At 43.5% G+C, this 17,261-nt stretch overlaps 1 protein-coding gene across 7 annotated transcripts in view; it reads left to right on the plus strand.

Annotated features, from left to right (window-relative positions):
• LOC137433361 (cell adhesion molecule 2) overlaps positions 1-17,261 on the plus strand; it is a 372,982-nt gene that overhangs the window by 290,646 nt on the left and 65,075 nt on the right. For 3 of the 7 annotated variants that reach the window (XM_068125694.2, XM_068125699.2, XM_068125711.2), the window contains exon 8: positions 5,900-5,980. The exons of the other annotated variants lie outside the window; for them this stretch is intronic. In XM_068125694.2, the coding sequence (XP_067981795.1) occupies positions 5,900-5,980 (81 nt within the window). The remainder of the gene's footprint in view (positions 1-5,899; positions 5,981-17,261) is intronic. 7 annotated transcript variants of the gene reach the window in all.

A 17,261-nucleotide genomic window follows, 5' to 3' on the forward strand; every position in this document is an offset into this window, starting at 1 on the left:
TTGGGCAGTAAAGTGTGCAATCAAATGCCATTTATTCACGCATTCACTGAATGTGACAGTATGTCTAGGATATTTGGAATCGGGGGAAAAAAAACTGTTTTCCAGAAGCTTGTAAACTGAACCAAACTGGCACCAGGATTGAGGGATTGGACACTGGGGCTATGGTTACCCTCTTTGTTGGTAAACCATCGGATTCACTCGCATCAATAAGACGCTCTACACTTAGTAAAAAAATAATATCCACAAAATCATTTGTGACACCAGAGCGTCTTCCTCCTGCAGTTTCTGCCACAAAGTATAATTGCCTTCTCATATGATCAGACAATGGCCTGTTTGGAGAAGGATGCTGGTGTGGACCCAACAAATTTGGGTTGGAGTCTCAAGGCCAATAACCTACAACCCATCATGATGAAAAAGAACCCTACCCGAGAAACCCTACTAAAGGTCATCCATTGCAATTGCACAACTGGCTGTAGCAACTAACCATGTCGCTGCAAGACATATAGACTTCCATGCACCCCTGCATGTGGACAATGCCAAGACAATTACTGCGACAATCCCCACAATACTGCAATTGAGGACGATGACAGCTTTGGCTAGTGAGAACGTTAGTAGGTTTCATCATGGGTAATTGTGTATAAAACTGTATCGAATTAAGATTACGTTACATTTCATGCTGCAGATTACATGCCATCTATTTATATGTAACTTGATGTTACTTAAATTGATTTTACTTGGTTTGTTGACCCCTAAAACCTAGAGATATAAACCAAAATCACCACTCTGGGGTAAATAGTAAATGACTTATAGCCATTTAAAATGTCGGGCAGCCATGTTGGATGCCATCTTGGAAATGACAACTTTCCGTGGGTCAAATTTCTATAGACTTTTTTTTTGTTCTTCAGTGCACCCCAACAAACTAAATCCACCAAAAACAACTTTTGTTGCAATTTTTTAAGGTCAATCCATATGTTGACTCAGCTATAATGAACCCAGGCCCCACTGACAACATGTGCAGCACCCCAATCTGCCTCTCGGCAGCCGAGGGCCGCATAAAGGACGTAAAAAAGCTGAAGGGGTCTGGTGCCGATGACTTCAACTGGGCTATGTCCTGGGTGATCACATATAGATTGTGCACCTGTGTAAGGAGTGGGGCACTGACAACTTCAACTTGGCAATGGTCCTGTCAGTGGCCAGTGGCCACACAGAGATGATGGAACTGTCGAAGAGCTGGGGCGCCAACGACTTAAACGAGGTGATTGCCACCGCGGTCAATAAGAAAAGTGGCCGTGGAACCACTGAGGGGCTGTGCGCAACGAGATTAGTGGCAACGAGGTGATAAATATAGATGGCTCTCATGTCTTCCAATGCCACTGCAACCTCTGGAAAACATCCAATGAGTGCAAAAACGTAGCCTACCAGGGCATTGAAACCAGCAAAGACTGAAATGTAACCATGCATAGAATCTGAGCTCGTAACAAATATGAAAAGAAGCCGGATCATGCTGACACAGCTGCCTATGGCAACCATTTCTACATCCCGCTGGACTTTGAACTGCTTGAGTCCCACATGCCATTCTACCAGTCTGCCCTGGGAGACAGACTCGAGTACTAGCTCACGTTTAATGACTATTCACGTGTGATCTAGGTTGAAGGCGAAAACGTGACAGCCAGCTACTCCAATGAGAACATCTCACTTGAGTACGAGATGATGCAGACAGAGCTGTCGCGGTTAATCGCAGTCAGTACACCAGCTGCCTTGCAATCTTCTACAACAGTGTCCTTTTTCGCAGCAAGCTGACCAATAATAAAAGCAACACCTGTGGAACATCAACAAGAACATCCACGCCCACCTCATGCAAGGCATCCTGATGCTGTTTGAAAACCCGAAAGAAAATAAAGCCTATGTCAGAAAGACTGAGGACTTCTACAACTCCAAAATAACCAAGGTGGAGGTGACTATTGAGGCAGTCCCCACCCAACCAGCTGTACATTCAAGGCATGCATGCCTACCAGCAGTGGGATGAGGTACAAAAGTTATTTGCAGGAATTGTGGGGGAAAAAACACCATCCCCTGGCCACAATGGTGGGAAAATGCTTTAACATTGCAGATTTAACCCTTCGTGAGTATCTCACCACCAAGTACACACTGTGGCTGGACCTATGTGCAACTGATGATGATGAGTTGTACGGCAGCGGGAAGCGGGTTGAGAATGCCTCTGAGGGGATTACCATCCAGATCACAAAGACGGCAGAGGCAGATGACACATTGAATCTATACCTGTACATAATCATGGATGCGCAGCTCAACTTAGAAGATGGCCGCTTCGTGCAGGCTTTCTATTGACAGGAACAGACACTATGGGTTGCATTGTTTCACTGCAAAGACTGTGACTCGTTCGAAGAATGCCTCTGTGAGAATGATGTAATTCCAACTCAAGAAGAGCGAGCCAGGCTGTGCCAATTACTAGCAGAAAAGATGCATGCTTAGCTCCTTCTGAAGACTGTATATGACATCCAAGGTCAACACCACTCTTAGGCTACTGTCTTCCTCTAATCCTGTAGCCAATGTGTGTCTCTCAACAGAATCCTTTCATTTCCTCTCCATCTCAATGCTGGAGTGGCCCAAAGCAGTGTTCTTGGCTCCATCCTATACCTAATCTTCATCAACAATCTCCTTGACTGTCTGAAAAATCCTCCTTATTCATTTGCTGATTATTCCTCTCTCTGTTGTGACATCCCTCACCCCCCTCTCCAGGCCTTGCCAAACCCACAAGCTGCTCAAACACTTGGAATATGTCTCTCTTGGTTTTGGCGCTCTTTGAATCCTGACAAATCTCACACTCTTACCCTTTCTTTCTTAGAGGACCATAAAGCAAACCCTCCCATCAACTTTCTTAGCAATCCTCTTGAAGGAGTTCAGTCACTCAGACTCTTGGGTCTCACTGATCAGCCATGGTCCTTTTTAGGTAAACCACATTTCAAAGGTGGCCTCCAAAGCCAACTGCCGACTGGGCATCCTCCATCATGGAAAGTCCTTCCTTAGCACACCTGAACTCTTTTCCACCTACAAGGTCTTCACCCGCAGTGTGATGGAATACTGCTCTCCTCTCTGGACTGGCACCCCTGCCTCACATCTTGCTCAACTTCCTAGAAGGCCTTCAAGATCATTGGAATCTCCTGCGATGAAGCTGAATTTATGGGCCTATCACTTACCCATTCGCAGACCAGTCGTTGATTTCTCTGTCTTCTGCCGCCTCCTCTCTGGTCCTACACCATCTGCCCTGTCTGTGCCTTTCCCCTTCTACCCCACCCACTCTCCCCCCTTCCCCCTTCCACCCCACCCCCTCCCCCTTTCCCCCCACCTTTCCCCCTCCCCCTTCCAGGTTTCTGCTGGGTGCACAGCAACCCCCTTCTGGTTAATCACCCAAAATGCAGAATCACTGCTCACCACTCATTCGTTCCTCTTTTTCCACCTGTGGAAACAAACTTCTACAGTCTCTTAAATCACATTATTCCCTCCAAGTATTCAAGACACTTGTTCACCACCATCTCAGATCATTCCCCATCCAAAGCTATTATCTTTTCTACCCCAGTGAACCCTGCCCTAGCTAGCCCAGTTCTTTCGAAGTTTCCAGTTTTTCCTTCCTGAGAGTTTGCTTCTGGTTCAATCTCGTCCACCCTCTGCATTCTCCCTTTCTCCTCATTCTTTCCCGAATCCCCTGTTTGTCGTTCTCCATCTATTTTGTCCCTCAGTCCTGCTGTTGGTGTTTCCCCCTCTCATTCTGCTTTTTGTTCTGTTGTATCTTGATCCGTGCTTTGTTCTAACTCTTCCACGAGCCTTGTCTTTGTCTACCATCTATCTATAATTCCAGTAATCTCTGTATGTCTGTGTGTTTGTCTGTGACCGCTGTTTCTCGACAACCACGGGTCCGATATACTTGAAACTTGCCAGGTATATTGCTGGGGACCCGAGGATGTGCCTTTTCAAGGTTTCATATTAATCGGAGAAGTAGTTACCGAGCTATGGCGATTTAGCCGTTCGCCGTTCGCTTTGGCTTTGCGAATGGACCAAACCATTTCATGTAAATAGAGGGGGGGGGGGGGGTTCTGTGGTCGTTGCGAATGGACCAAACCATTCATGTAAATAGAGGGGGGGGGGGGTTCTGTGGTCGTTACTGCCACGTGGTTTCAAAGTTTTTTTTTGTTGTTGTTGTTTGCACGCATGTTTTTTTGCACCCACGTACGGGCACGCCCTAGGATGTTTACACACACACACCCCTACACAAATTTTTTTTTTTTTTTTTTTGGCAAGGAACCGGCACCCACGTACGGGCACGTCCTAGTCTATCTATAATTCCAGTAATCTCTGTATGTCTGTGTGTCTGTGTGTTTGTCTGTGACCGCTGTTTCTCGACAACCACGGGTCCGATATACTTGAAACTTGCCAGGTATATTGCTGGGGACCCGAGGATGTGCCTTTTCAAGGTTTCATATTAATCGGACAAGTAGTTACCGAGCTATGGCGATTTAGCCGTTCGCCGTTCGCTTTGGCTTTGCGAATGAACCAAACCATTTCATGTAAATAGAGGGGGGGGTTCTGTGGTCGTTGCGAATGGACCAAACCATTTCATGTAAATAGAGGGGGGGGGGGTTCTGTGGTCGTTACTGCCACGTGGTTTCAAAGTTTTTTTTTGTTGTTGTTGTTTGCACGCATGTTTTTTTGCACGCACGTACGGGCACCCACGTACGGGCACGTCCTAGTAATAATAATATTAATAATAACAATAGTGATAAATTTTACGTCAATTCATTAAATTGTAGTGCTGGTGTTGGCCCTGGCTCTGGGTGTTGGCCCTGGTGTTGGCTTAGCGGTTAGGGTGCTGGCTTGGGATCCTAGGATCCTGGGTTCGAATCCCGGCCGATCGCTGAATTAACGCCAGGGGGGTTGACTCAGCCTGTCATCCTTCCGAGGTCGGCAAATTGAGTACCAGCTTGCTGGGATGAATGATCACGGTGTGTACACCGTATCCCTGCGGTAAGAGCGTGACCAAGGGTTGGCGTCAGGAAGGGCATCCGGCCATAAAAACATTGCCTCAAACAGGGAACCATGATTGTCATGGGGCCCGCAAGGCTAACCCCTGCTCCAGCAGGGAAAATGGCCTTAAAACGATCATTCATTCATTCATTCATTCATTTCATTGTAGTGCTGAAAATTAATAAAATAAAAGTTTATCGAATATAGTTTTCCTTTCCTTCGGTCCACATGGGCCAATATCTACATGGACCATCTGTGCAAAGTACCATGTGTTCACCTACTTATTATATGACTTGCTTTAATGGAGAAGAAAGCAACAACTTGCAGCACTCTCTCACACTCCAGAGTGGACAAAGTTATTGCACTGAACGAGCACGAGTTTAACAATAGCTACACTGCAGTCCATAGCGAGTTCAATTGGGGGTGGCTGCACATACGTAGTTGTTTTACTGTAAATTACTTGTACAGTTTGTTACTTTTCAATATAAAGACAAGTTGTGTGTTACACTCCTCTTAAATGAAGTTCTGGTTACTACAAAGGAATGCGATGGACACCAATTGTGGATTTCGTTTCCTGGAATAGGGAACTTTTGTGTTCCAAAAAAGGGCACTTTTTAACAAGCAATACCTACTTTCAAATAAAAGTTTATTTCTGTGAAAAGCCCCTTAAACCATGGTACTATATGGTGGGAAGTACCTCTGGCTCACCCAGGAGGCAGCGAGGGAGTAAATGAAAATATGTGCCCTTATTTACTTGGTGGCTAGGTAAGATGTGAGCACCAATCACACCTTTTGCTCACCCGCTTAGTTGTTACCACCCAATCTTGAGTTGCTGTTTGGTCTGATGTAAACATGTGCACAGAAGCTGGCGAAGCTAGAATGGAGGTTGAACTCGGGGTTGATCTGAAGGCGAGCACAGCAGTTAGTGGATCCAAGCTAAAAGGTATATGGGTGTACCTTTTGGGGGATGGGGGAGAAGGTGTGTGTGTGTGTGTGTGTGTGTGTGTGTGTTGGTTGTTATCTCCATATGCGGGTTTCATAAAGTGGAATGGCGTCCTCACAGGTTTCAAAGTATCCACTTCTGTTCCAGTAAGGGATCATGATTCATGGACCAGTTTGTGAAGTTTTCTTGTTCTCAAAGTTTTTTTCCCTGAGGGCTCTTTTGAGGATCATCACTGAGCCTCAGACAGCTTCAAACTGCAGTTCATTTGTCGTCATATTCCCAGGGATGGTGTTAAGATATCCGTAAGGCTTTGTTTGTCATTCCCGTTGCTCCAATAATCACTGGAACAATTTTGGCACTCTTCAACTTCAAGGATCTTTTCAGTTCATTTTTGAGGGCTTGGTATATATATGGTCATTTTCTTGATTTCTGCATTGTTTAGGCCAAAAGCACTGCGGACTGACACCTCAATTAGCAATGCCTTCTTTTCTTTTTTGTAACTCAGTACTATATCCTGTCACAATGCTTTGTTTTCTATGGTCACGTTTGATGGGATCATTGGGTTATACGTGTTTGGATAATTAGTTTCTGGAACTGAAATATTGAGACTTTTGCAGATGTACCAGTGGATTACTCAACATACAGCGCCTTCATAAAGTATTCACACCCCTTGACTTTTTTCACATTTTGTGTGTTACAGCCTGAATTTAAAATGTATTAAATTGAGATTTTTTTTGTCACTGATCTACACATTATAATGTCAAAGTGAAATGTTTTTTTTTTTAGACATGTTTGCAAAATAATTAAAAATGAAAATCTGAAATGTCTTGGATCAATAAGTATTCAACCCCTTTGCCATAACACTCCAAATTGAGCTCAGGTGTATCTAATTTCCTTTGATTATCCTTGAGATATATCCACAACTTAATTGGACTGCACCTGTGGCCAATTTTATTGATTGGACATGATTTCAAAAGAAACACCCCTTTCTATATGTACAAGGCCCCACAGTTAACAGTGCATGTCAGCGCAGAAACTCAACAATGAAGTCCAAAGAACTGTCCATAGAACTCCGTGTCCATAGAACGAGATAGAGTTGTGAGGAGGCACAGATCTGGACAAGGGTATAAAACAATTTCTAGAGTGGTAAAAGTTCCCAATAGCACAGTGAGCTAAATCATTAGGAAATGGAAAGAATATGGAACTACCCAGACTCTTCCCAGAGCTGGCCGTGTGACCAAATTGAGCAACCGGGCAAGAAAGACCTTGGTCAAGGAGGTGACGAAGAACCCAATGACAATTCTGACTGAACTACATAGTTCCTTGATTGAGATGGTAGAACCTGCTGGAAGGACAACAGTCTCGAGGTTTCATGGCCACGTAGTCGCTTCATAAATCTAGGCTTCATTGGAGAGTGGCCAGACGGAAGCCACTCCTAAGAAAAAGGCACATGATAGCACACCTGGAGTTTGCAAAAAGGCATGTGAAAGACTCTGAGAGTATGAGGCAAAAGATTATGTCATCTGATGAGACAAAAATTGACCTCTTTGACCTGAATGCAAAGTGCTACATCTAGTGGAAACATATCGCAGCTCATCATCCATATAACACCACCCTACCATGAAGCATGGTGGTAGCAGCATCATGCTATGGGGATGCATTTCAGCGGCAGGGACTGGGAGACTTGTAAGGATGGAGGGAACAATGAATATAGCCAAATACAGGCAAGTCCTTGAGGAGAACCTGCTTCAGAGTGCAATCGACCTGAGACTGAACTGAAGATTTATGTTGCAACAGGACAATAATCCCAAGCATACAGCAAAAGCAACTCTGGATTGGCTTCAGAACAAGAATGTGAGAGTCCTTGAGTGGCCCAGCCAAAGAAAATCCCATTGAGAATCTGGGGAAAGACTTGAAGATTGCTGTTCACCAACAACCCCCCCCCCCCCAACCCCCCATCCAACTTGACAGAGCTTGAGCAAATCTGCAAGGAGGAATCTGGACTTGACTCCCCAACTCCCCAACTCCAGAAAATGAAGAAAAAAATGCACTTTGACATTATGGGGTATTATATGTAGATCAGTGACCAAAAAAAATTCATTTTAATCCATTTTTTATTCAGACTGTAACACAACAAAATGTGAAAAAGGTCAAGGGGTGTGAATACTTTCTGAACGCGCACTGTACCTTGTTGTGCCTTTGGGTGTACAGCTGTTCTTACATGTTTTTTTTTTTAACATCCTGGTAGGAGGTGGCTCGTCATTCCAAAGAGCCTTCTTTGTCTACTCCCAATCTGTCCAACTCTTTTATCGTTTTCCCAGTTGTCAGTGTATATCTGTTGATATTTCATTACATATTTTTCTTTCTTCTTTTATACAATTGTTGGGGCTATGCTCATTGCTGTGATTTCTTGTGTGAAATCTTCCTTTTCCTTCTTTAGAAATTTTTTTCTGGGTGGGTTATGGATACCTTCTCTGATTTGTTGTCTTCGTGTTTGCTTACATATTGCACTTGGTAATCTGTTGCACTTTCTACACATTTGACCAATCCTACAGTTGTCATTATATGCACTTGATTGAGCTCAATGAGGCTGCTACCTCCTTCCCTTCCATTTTTCTCCTTGTTAATAAATATTCCCGTTTTGAGGAAACCGAGTGTGATCATTGTGAGCGGGCTCCATTATGCTTACCAAAATTGGCTTATATAACCCATTAGATGGGCAGGTAGGGTTTGCTTGACAACGCTACAAGCACAGATCACTGACAGGCTCACTCGGCCAATCTTGTCAGCACATTCGCCGTGGCCGTGTGTTCTGAAATGCCGATTCGCACCAATTCAATCCTCCGGATGTGGAGATCTTTTGATCTCATATCCGCCAGGCGGCATGACCGCCGTTCAAAACGCACGACCGTTACAATCTGTTATTATGTTGTGCTAAGTATGGAGGTCCTTTCTTCCCTGCTATTGAGAATTTAAATAGTGTCAAAATGGACATACACAGGAAATGGTCCCACATTGTCATAGTTGTTTATACTGCTCGGGGCATTCTGGGCTTCCACGTGGTCAGAATACTTGAGATCAGTATTGTGAGTTCAGTAGACTATGCACACGACTGTACTACCAAGCAACAGTTTCTAAAATCTAAATGTATGGTCCTGCAAAAGCAAAAGGATGACAGTTTACGATTGCTTGAAATAGCCTGACTTGCCTTTGCCCTTGCCCATAATTTAATTCTCCCTTTTTAAACTGTGTCCTTGTCCTCTCATTCTTTACTAATGTCGGGGAAAAACCTTTCTCGTTCTGTTTGACCAGGTTTTTTTTTTGTAATCCTAACTTTGTTCAGAACTTCTTATTTTTTCTAATTAAAACAGTTTTGTATTCCTCAATCTGTTCTTACAACTAAGCAAAAGGAACCAACCTATGAGGACTGTTCAATGTTAATTAGCACTTTTTGTTATGAAAAAAAATGTTGCAGGGTGTTCATGAATTTTATCATATTTTTCAAGGAGTTCCCCTACAACATGCGTTTGTCCCTTCATTATGGTAACAAATTGCCAGAAGCATAGAAATGTTTTGGACAAGTACACAGCTATTTCCATACATCATCTTTCACACCCTCATCTATACTATAAAAGGAGCATGCGTGTGGCCGTGCGTGCGCCCGTATGTGTGTCCGTGTGTGCGTGTGAGTTCCACCCATTGGTTGCATAGTTCACCTGCCTCCACCCACAATTTCTCTACCGTACTACTGCCGCGGCATAGGCGTAGTTTGACTTCTCCATTTTGGGGGGCAGGGTCGTAATATTAATAATGGGTCTGACTTCCAAAATTATCGTTTGTTAGTGTAGTTACAGTGTACCAGAAATGAGAGATACTGTTTATGTTCATTATTTAATCACCCTTGTTTTTTGTTTTAGCCTAATTTTTAGCCCGTCTGCTGCACAGCGTGTGTGTGTGTGTGTGTGTGTGTGTGTGTGTGTGTGTGTGTGTGTGTGTGTGCGTGCGTGCGTGCATGCGTGCGCGCGTGCGCGTGTGTGTGTGTGTGTGTGTGTGTGTGTGTGTGTGTGTGTGTGTGTGTGTGTGTGTGTGTGTGTGTGTGTGTGTGTGTGTGTGTGTGTGTGTCCGGGCCGTAACTTTTTTACCATTTGAGTTTTGTCATCAAATTTTCAACAAAGCTTTATTATGAGAATATGGAGAAGGCAAATTAATAATTTTGGTCAAAAGGTCAAAAGTCAGTATCACATAAAATTGTCAATTTTCATCTGATCGACCTATAATTTTAAGAATTTGCATATTGGGTCACATAATTGGTTCACCAATCGAAAGCTAGACACTGATTATTTTTAGATCTAAATATGAAAGGTCAAGGCTGCATAAAATCATCAATTTTCATTTTGTATTTTTATAGCGTAGGCCATGGGGCAAAGCCGTCTAGAACAGTTTGTCCGTCCGTATGTATGTATTGTCATGTGGCTGGCTCAGTTAACACTGAGAGTATGCCACGGATGGATAATGGAGCTTTAAAGGAGGTGTTTCCAATTCAATGGCGGATCGATACACGAGCCGGGGGATTGGGGAAGGATGCTGCGCTTACCTGACGGTCCGCTCAGTCTTCACCCTGAAAATCAATAACTCAACCTGAGATGGAGGTAAAATGTACAACAGGAATATTTATTACGGAACACGATACAAAGGACGCGACGATAACTAAATCCCCTAATGAGCACTCTTACACACAGACTTTGAATACACACGATGGGAGAATGAATAAAATAAAACGTTATGTTTGTGAATGCACATCTTATCTTCGTTTGCTGTCGTCCAGGCCCAAAACTCGCGTCCGGATGCGGCTATGTGCTTGGTGGGAAGGAGGCCTCAGTCCGCTTCATTCGTGCGCTCCGCTCATCAGCGCACGCTGCCCGGCAGGCCCCGTTTGCACGATCGTCGCTCCACCGTCTCCCCAACGTCCAAAGGGCCAGAACAGGTCAAATTGCGAGAAAGGCAAGGGGGCAGAAGAAGGCCCTGACAGGAGGGGAGCCAAAACGAGAAGACAAAGGGAAGAGAGAGATCCGGGCAGGATCAGTCCAAGAGCGAGAAGGGCAAAATGTCGGCTTGCCAACGTTCACCACCAAAGTCTGGACCAAAGTGACAAAATGTCCGCCGCTCCAAGTCTCTTGTTCGGCGTGCTCTGACGTCATCCGGGCCTCTTACCAATTCACGAGTCTCCACCCACCAGTCGTGCGACCCACCCACCAAACCCTCGGTGTCCATCCATTGCGTGGTGGGCGTGGCCTCAGCCTGCCTTGTACGATGTTTGCCTGCCCATGGCACCGTTATACGCGGCCGCTTCCTGTCGGTCTTTTCGGTCAGTCTTATTGTGGCGGAGTGGGGTTAATTAATGTGTGCACTAATGGGGCTAACTAATGTATGTGTTGTGCGTTGCCATAAGGGACAGTGGAATGATCACAGAGGTTTCACATACAATGGAATCTTATCCTTATTCCCTATAACTATTTATCACCGGATCATCCTCGTATGATCACAGGTACACACTTAATCCGACATTCGGTCTAGACAGGTCCTCTACTTATTTACATCGAGGTGGTTCTAGCTACCCACGACAGACGAAGCATGATACCTATACAGATCTACCTAGATCTAGATATGCTTACCCAACCGACATAATAGTATGTATGTATGTATTTATGTATGTCCACTTAAACGTATACCAATCAGAGCTGAGGATCTGGTCACATGACAGGGTGATCTGATTATGTCTGATGTCATGAGTACATGTCATTAGTACATACATGGTGTCATTCCACACTCCGCCATTTTGACTCCGATGCCATTCAGGCCGAACATATCGTCGAACCTGTCATATATCACAATTGCCATGCTCTACCTTTACGTTTTTCATTCAGTGTGAGACAGACACAAACAAACCGATTGTTAAAATGATCAAATATCAAAAGCATAGACGTTATGAATCTTCCAACGACACAGTACGTATAGGCTTTGGGCTTCATGCCTCACCTTCAGGCCACTTCGGACAAATTAAGCCCAGGTTTCTTGATACAATAGTATCATTTCAGTAGTATTGTTTTCGTAATAATAATAATAATAATAATAATATTGTCGCGTTCACCGGGGGATTAAAATCCTCCAAGGTGATGGGTGGCCGATCGAGCTTTATACTCCGATGCGTTCAATCCAACTATGGCGGTGTTAATACGCTCGGGGGTGTAGTGGAGGGTAGCGAAGCTCTTACCTGCACGGTTTCCACTGGACGTCCTCGAACTATGATAATCAACTCAAACCGACACGGAATTAAAATGTAACAATCCCGGGTTTAATGAAAGGAATGCCGGTAACAAAAAAAATGCACAGTAAAACTAAAATTCCTAATCGAGGGACCCTCCACATGGACTCGTAAAACGACACAAGGGGAAAAATAACTGGAAAATAATGCGTGTTTGTGTACTCAGCTTTGAGTTGCTCTTGAACCTCGTCGATCCTCGAACGGGTCCCAGAGGCCCGTGCACAGGAAAACATGCCTTGGCGCGGTCCGTGCGTGGAAAAACACATACCTTGGCGCGAAGTTTGTTTAACGCCAACGGCTGAGCGCGAAGCGATCAGGCCGGCTCCGTCTTCGTTGTCTGCTACACACAGCACCAACGAGCCAGGGAAAGAAAATGCGTCTGCTTGCACCGGAAAGTGGGTTTCATTGGTGGTTTTCAAAACAAAACCTTAATTGGTGGGTTTCAAAAGGTCGCTACGAAAAATTCCACTTTAGCAGCAGGAAGGGTCATGTTATTTACCAAACCCTTGTGGGGTATATAGATTACACTAGATCTTCCCTCACTTCTGTAAGTAAAACTTACCTCACGGATGTTGGGATTCCTCCAAATTTCTTTGTTTAATATTATAATCAGCAATAGCGACTGTTTAAAAAGCTAATCGTATGTGTTTGTAGTTTATAATATTTTTACTTTTAGTAGAGGCTGTTGCTCCCACAAAAACGCAATGATGAGTTATTTATAAACGTTGACACGGCGTTTGTTCAAGGAGGAAAAACCCCTTGGGGATGTGGGACATTATTAGTATTAATATTGTTTTGTAATAACATTAATATTATGCTATTATTATTCGTTTTGTTATTATAAATGGCCTTGGAAAAACGTCACGATAAAGCTAGCTTAATATGGATATACACCTCAACATGCAACCCCATTGGCAGCAATGGTGGGGAAAACCTGCTTGGGGAAGAAAACCCCCCTTGGAGAGGGGAGCAAATGAATGCGCTACAACCTTCAATGTGTAACCCTGAGTCGTCCTGTCAAATTTGGTTGAGATTGAATAAGTAACGATGGGAATGTATCGCGGTCAAAAATCGACAGACAGACGCCAAATTGCATATTTTAGTATGATATGCCAAACAGGCCGAACATGTTGTCGAAGCAGTCGAACGTGTCGTGTTTTTACACATGGACAGCTGTACATTGCAGCGAGTAGAGGAGGAGATCCATTCGATCTGTGCATCTTTGCAAACCAGAGTAAATTCCAGATAAGGAGAGGAATTGCACATGCTGCAGACCGACTAACCTGCAACGTTATTTATAGTGAGATCATATAAACTCAGGAGCAGATCCAGAGTGAAACTTGGAGGGTTAAGAGCTCCCAAGAAAATGTTGCTTTAAAATATAAATGTTTCAAAATGAGTACCAACTGACTGGGTCCTCTCTCAAGGAGGTTGGTGGCAGGATTTGCACTCCGGCCGCAGTGGTGTGTGTTGGGATGGTGCTGATGTCACTTTGTTAGTGTTGACTAACTGACCACATATAGAATAAACCAGTGTCTCAATGCAATCTCCTCACTTCTATGGTGACAGATAGCTTAGAGACTTAGAGTACTTCAAAATAATTTCATACTTACATTATTTGCTAACTGGTATCTCCACCCAGGTCATACTATCGTCTTCAACTAAAGTATCAAACAAGTATGGAGGTCCTTTGTTCGACTTTCCTGAGGTCCTTTGGTCTTTTTGTTCGACGGCTACGCCGCTGTTCGACTTTCAGTCTTGCTTTTAAAACTGTTTTCATTATTTTGTGCAGGTGGAAGAAGAAGAGGACGACCTCTTCTTCAAAGAATAGGACATACAAACGGATGCGGACGGGCTTTGCATTTTCAGATGCTTTCTAGTTTGACATGTCTACGAGCTACCACCAATATTACTATTAGCATAACAACAAATTCTTGAATAAAAAAAGAAATAGAGTACTTTATGAATCATGTCTCCCCGGTGATACTCATACATAAACATTGTCTTAATCTTAATATAAATACTGTGTTTACCTTCATGACTAAAGTAGGTACAATCGTATTTCCCTTCGGTTTGCGTCAACGTCCACAATGTCCTCTGGAATCAGCTTCACAGTTAAATCACCTTTATGTGACGACGAGTCAGTGTAGAATATCTTTCTTCACCCATGAATGAGCACAAACAGTTTCTAATCCGTCTCATTGCAGAAAAGCTTTGTTCCGAAGTGGCTTCATTTGTGAAAATCCTTCATTTGTGAAAAATCACAAATTTCAAAGTTGTTAATCTGATTTGAAAAAGGATGCAGCCAATCATGTCACTCCATGCAAATACCGCGATATCTGCTGTGGCAGAGGGGAAGATATCCACGCACTTGGGTTCCGTTTCGCTTTGTTACTCTCGTTTAAATACGGGATGTTTTTTTATCTTAATTGTAAACTACTGAAAAAAACAAAGGTGGAGGCATTGCCCCCCTGTCCTCCCTCCCCCCCTCTCCAACCTCCGCCGGTGCTGCTGCCATAGGCCTCTTTTGTAAGGCTTGCACTTTCTGACTCTCACAGCTTTATCTTAACTCAAATTTGATGTTTAATTTCATTTTTCATCATCGTTAAGATGGTTTAAGACTCGGTTTCAAGAAACGGGAAGTAAATTGTCCGGTTAATGATGTTTTAAAAGTCAAAATGCACTTTAATAGCCGTTTCTGGTCGGGTGTGATGTGGGGAGGGGGGAGGGGGGTTGAGAGGAGTAGAGAGTGAGCTGAGAGAGGGTGGAGTGAGTAAGAGGAGGAAGGGGAAACAGAGGGAAGGAAGGGAGGGGCAGAGTGAGGGAGGAAGGTGGGTTCAGAGTGAGGGAAGGGAAGGGGACAAAGTGAGGTGGAGGGTGGGGAGACAGAGTGAGGGGGAAAGATGGGGACAGAGTGAGAAAAGGGAGGGGGATAAAGTGAGAGAGTGAGGTGGACAGAGGGAGGTGGAGAAAGAGTGAGGGGGGGGGGGGAGTGGGCTTCTGAAATAATTAAATATTTTGCCTCTAAATGTAGTAACTCCAATAAAGTAGAATGTGAGTATTTGATCGATTGTCTTATTGCATACATGTACAATCATCAATATTTGTTGCTCTGATCAATATGTAATGCATGTTATACAATACATGTGCCTCACTCTATGATGTATATTAAGGGAAAAGAATAACTGGTGCCTTCGGTGCCTTCATTATGATGCCATAAATCGACAAATACAACACTTATCCATCCGATCAATATTAATTTTTTTCAGCAACTGTTTGTCTGATGGACACGAAATTTTCACCATAGGAGTGCCTCCTCCTTTAGAATATTTTAATGATAATCATGACATCATAGGTCATGTGTTACAGGCGCCATCTTGGAACAACTGAAAAACGTTGCACCTCTATATCTCCAAAACCGCTCTATGGAAAATATTGAAACATGGCTCATTGTAAATAAGTCCATATGGGGAATAGGTGTTGTTAACGATGACGTCATTGTTACCATAATTATGATGTCATAATTTGACAGGGACAACACTTAGTCTGATCAATTTGAAAATTATTGAGCATTATCTATGCAACAATTATATTAGAGAATATACATCGGTGTATACACCATATGGATCATCATATGGATCATATGGATCATATGGATCATATACACCAATATACATCATCGCTCACGTGGTCTGGCAGCCATATTGGATATTAAAAAAAGAAACATTCAAAAACAGAAGAGTTGGCTCACACCAAGTTGACTGCGCAGGGTAAGTATTCTATGAATACCATCTAGTTTAAAATGTTATTAATAGCTTTTGAAGGAAGAAACGTTTTCTTCAGTGAAGATTCAGGTCGGGGATATTAAAAGGAGAACGGATTGGGAATGAAGGAGTAACTGAGCACGGGAGATAAAGTTCAGTTGTTACTGATGATGATGATGTTTTTATTGGGTTTTGTTTTTTAGTGAAGAAGAGTTTTTTTGTTGTTTGCATATTTAGGAGCGAGGAGTGGAAAAGGATTAAGCTCAAAGGGATCAGAAGTAACAATACTTGGGATGAAAGGAGTAAAAACAAAGCCATGTGATGAGAAGCAACAACCCGACTATCCCAGCCCTTCACCAGTAGGCCAGAATTTACCAGGGGCACAAACCTGACGATTCAACACAACAAGATACGGTTTGGCACAGAATATTGGATGAAAATCGACCAGCAAGACAGGAATGGAAGTAAAACAGTAAAACACAACCTGTGGTCCTTGAAACTTAGCTCTGATGAACTGGAAGAAGGAACTGCCGGTACGACGTTGACGTGCAGCAAACCCCAAAGTGCGTTCGGGGTTTGCGTTCTTTCACTCCTCAAACACATTTCTTAAGAAGATGCTTCTATCACAAAATGGTACAGCTAGTCTTTTGTAAATATCAGGTCGTTTTGATACTTTTTTTTCACCAGAAACGATATTACTCAATGCTGCACATGACATATTGACATATACTATTTGCTGCTGTCTTAAAAGACCCGGAAGGCTTTGTGAATCTTTTGCATCACTTCACACAAAACTTTGCAGGCATTGCCTTACAAACGCTTGGTAATCTGGCATTGCTTCATGATTATCTGGGTTTGCTCTAGTTTCCAGATTCGAGAACAATATGTGCAGGTTAAGCTTTACCTACCTTTATAGATTGGTTCTACACTGAGCCTTTGGGGCTATGGCACTGGGACCTACAGGAGGCTCAAGGGCGGGATGTGAGTGTGTAGACTGTGGGAAGGTATACTGCAGTCAGAGGGAACTTCTTGTGGTTGACCATGTAAGTAGACAGGTGGGTTTCTCCTTTATTAGTTCCCTACTGGTTTCACCGAAGGGGACTATAGGTTTGCTCTCCATCTGTCCGTCTGTCTCTTACCCTCTCTCCTTCTTTCTTTCGTCATTCATTGCTTTACTTGTTATGTACACCTGTTA

The sequence above is a fragment of the Myxine glutinosa genome, chromosome 1 (genome assembly GCF_964187855.1).
Source record: "Myxine glutinosa chromosome 1, kmMyxGlut1.1, whole genome shotgun sequence".
Classification (NCBI taxonomy): domain Eukaryota; kingdom Metazoa; phylum Chordata; class Myxini; order Myxiniformes; family Myxinidae; genus Myxine; species Myxine glutinosa.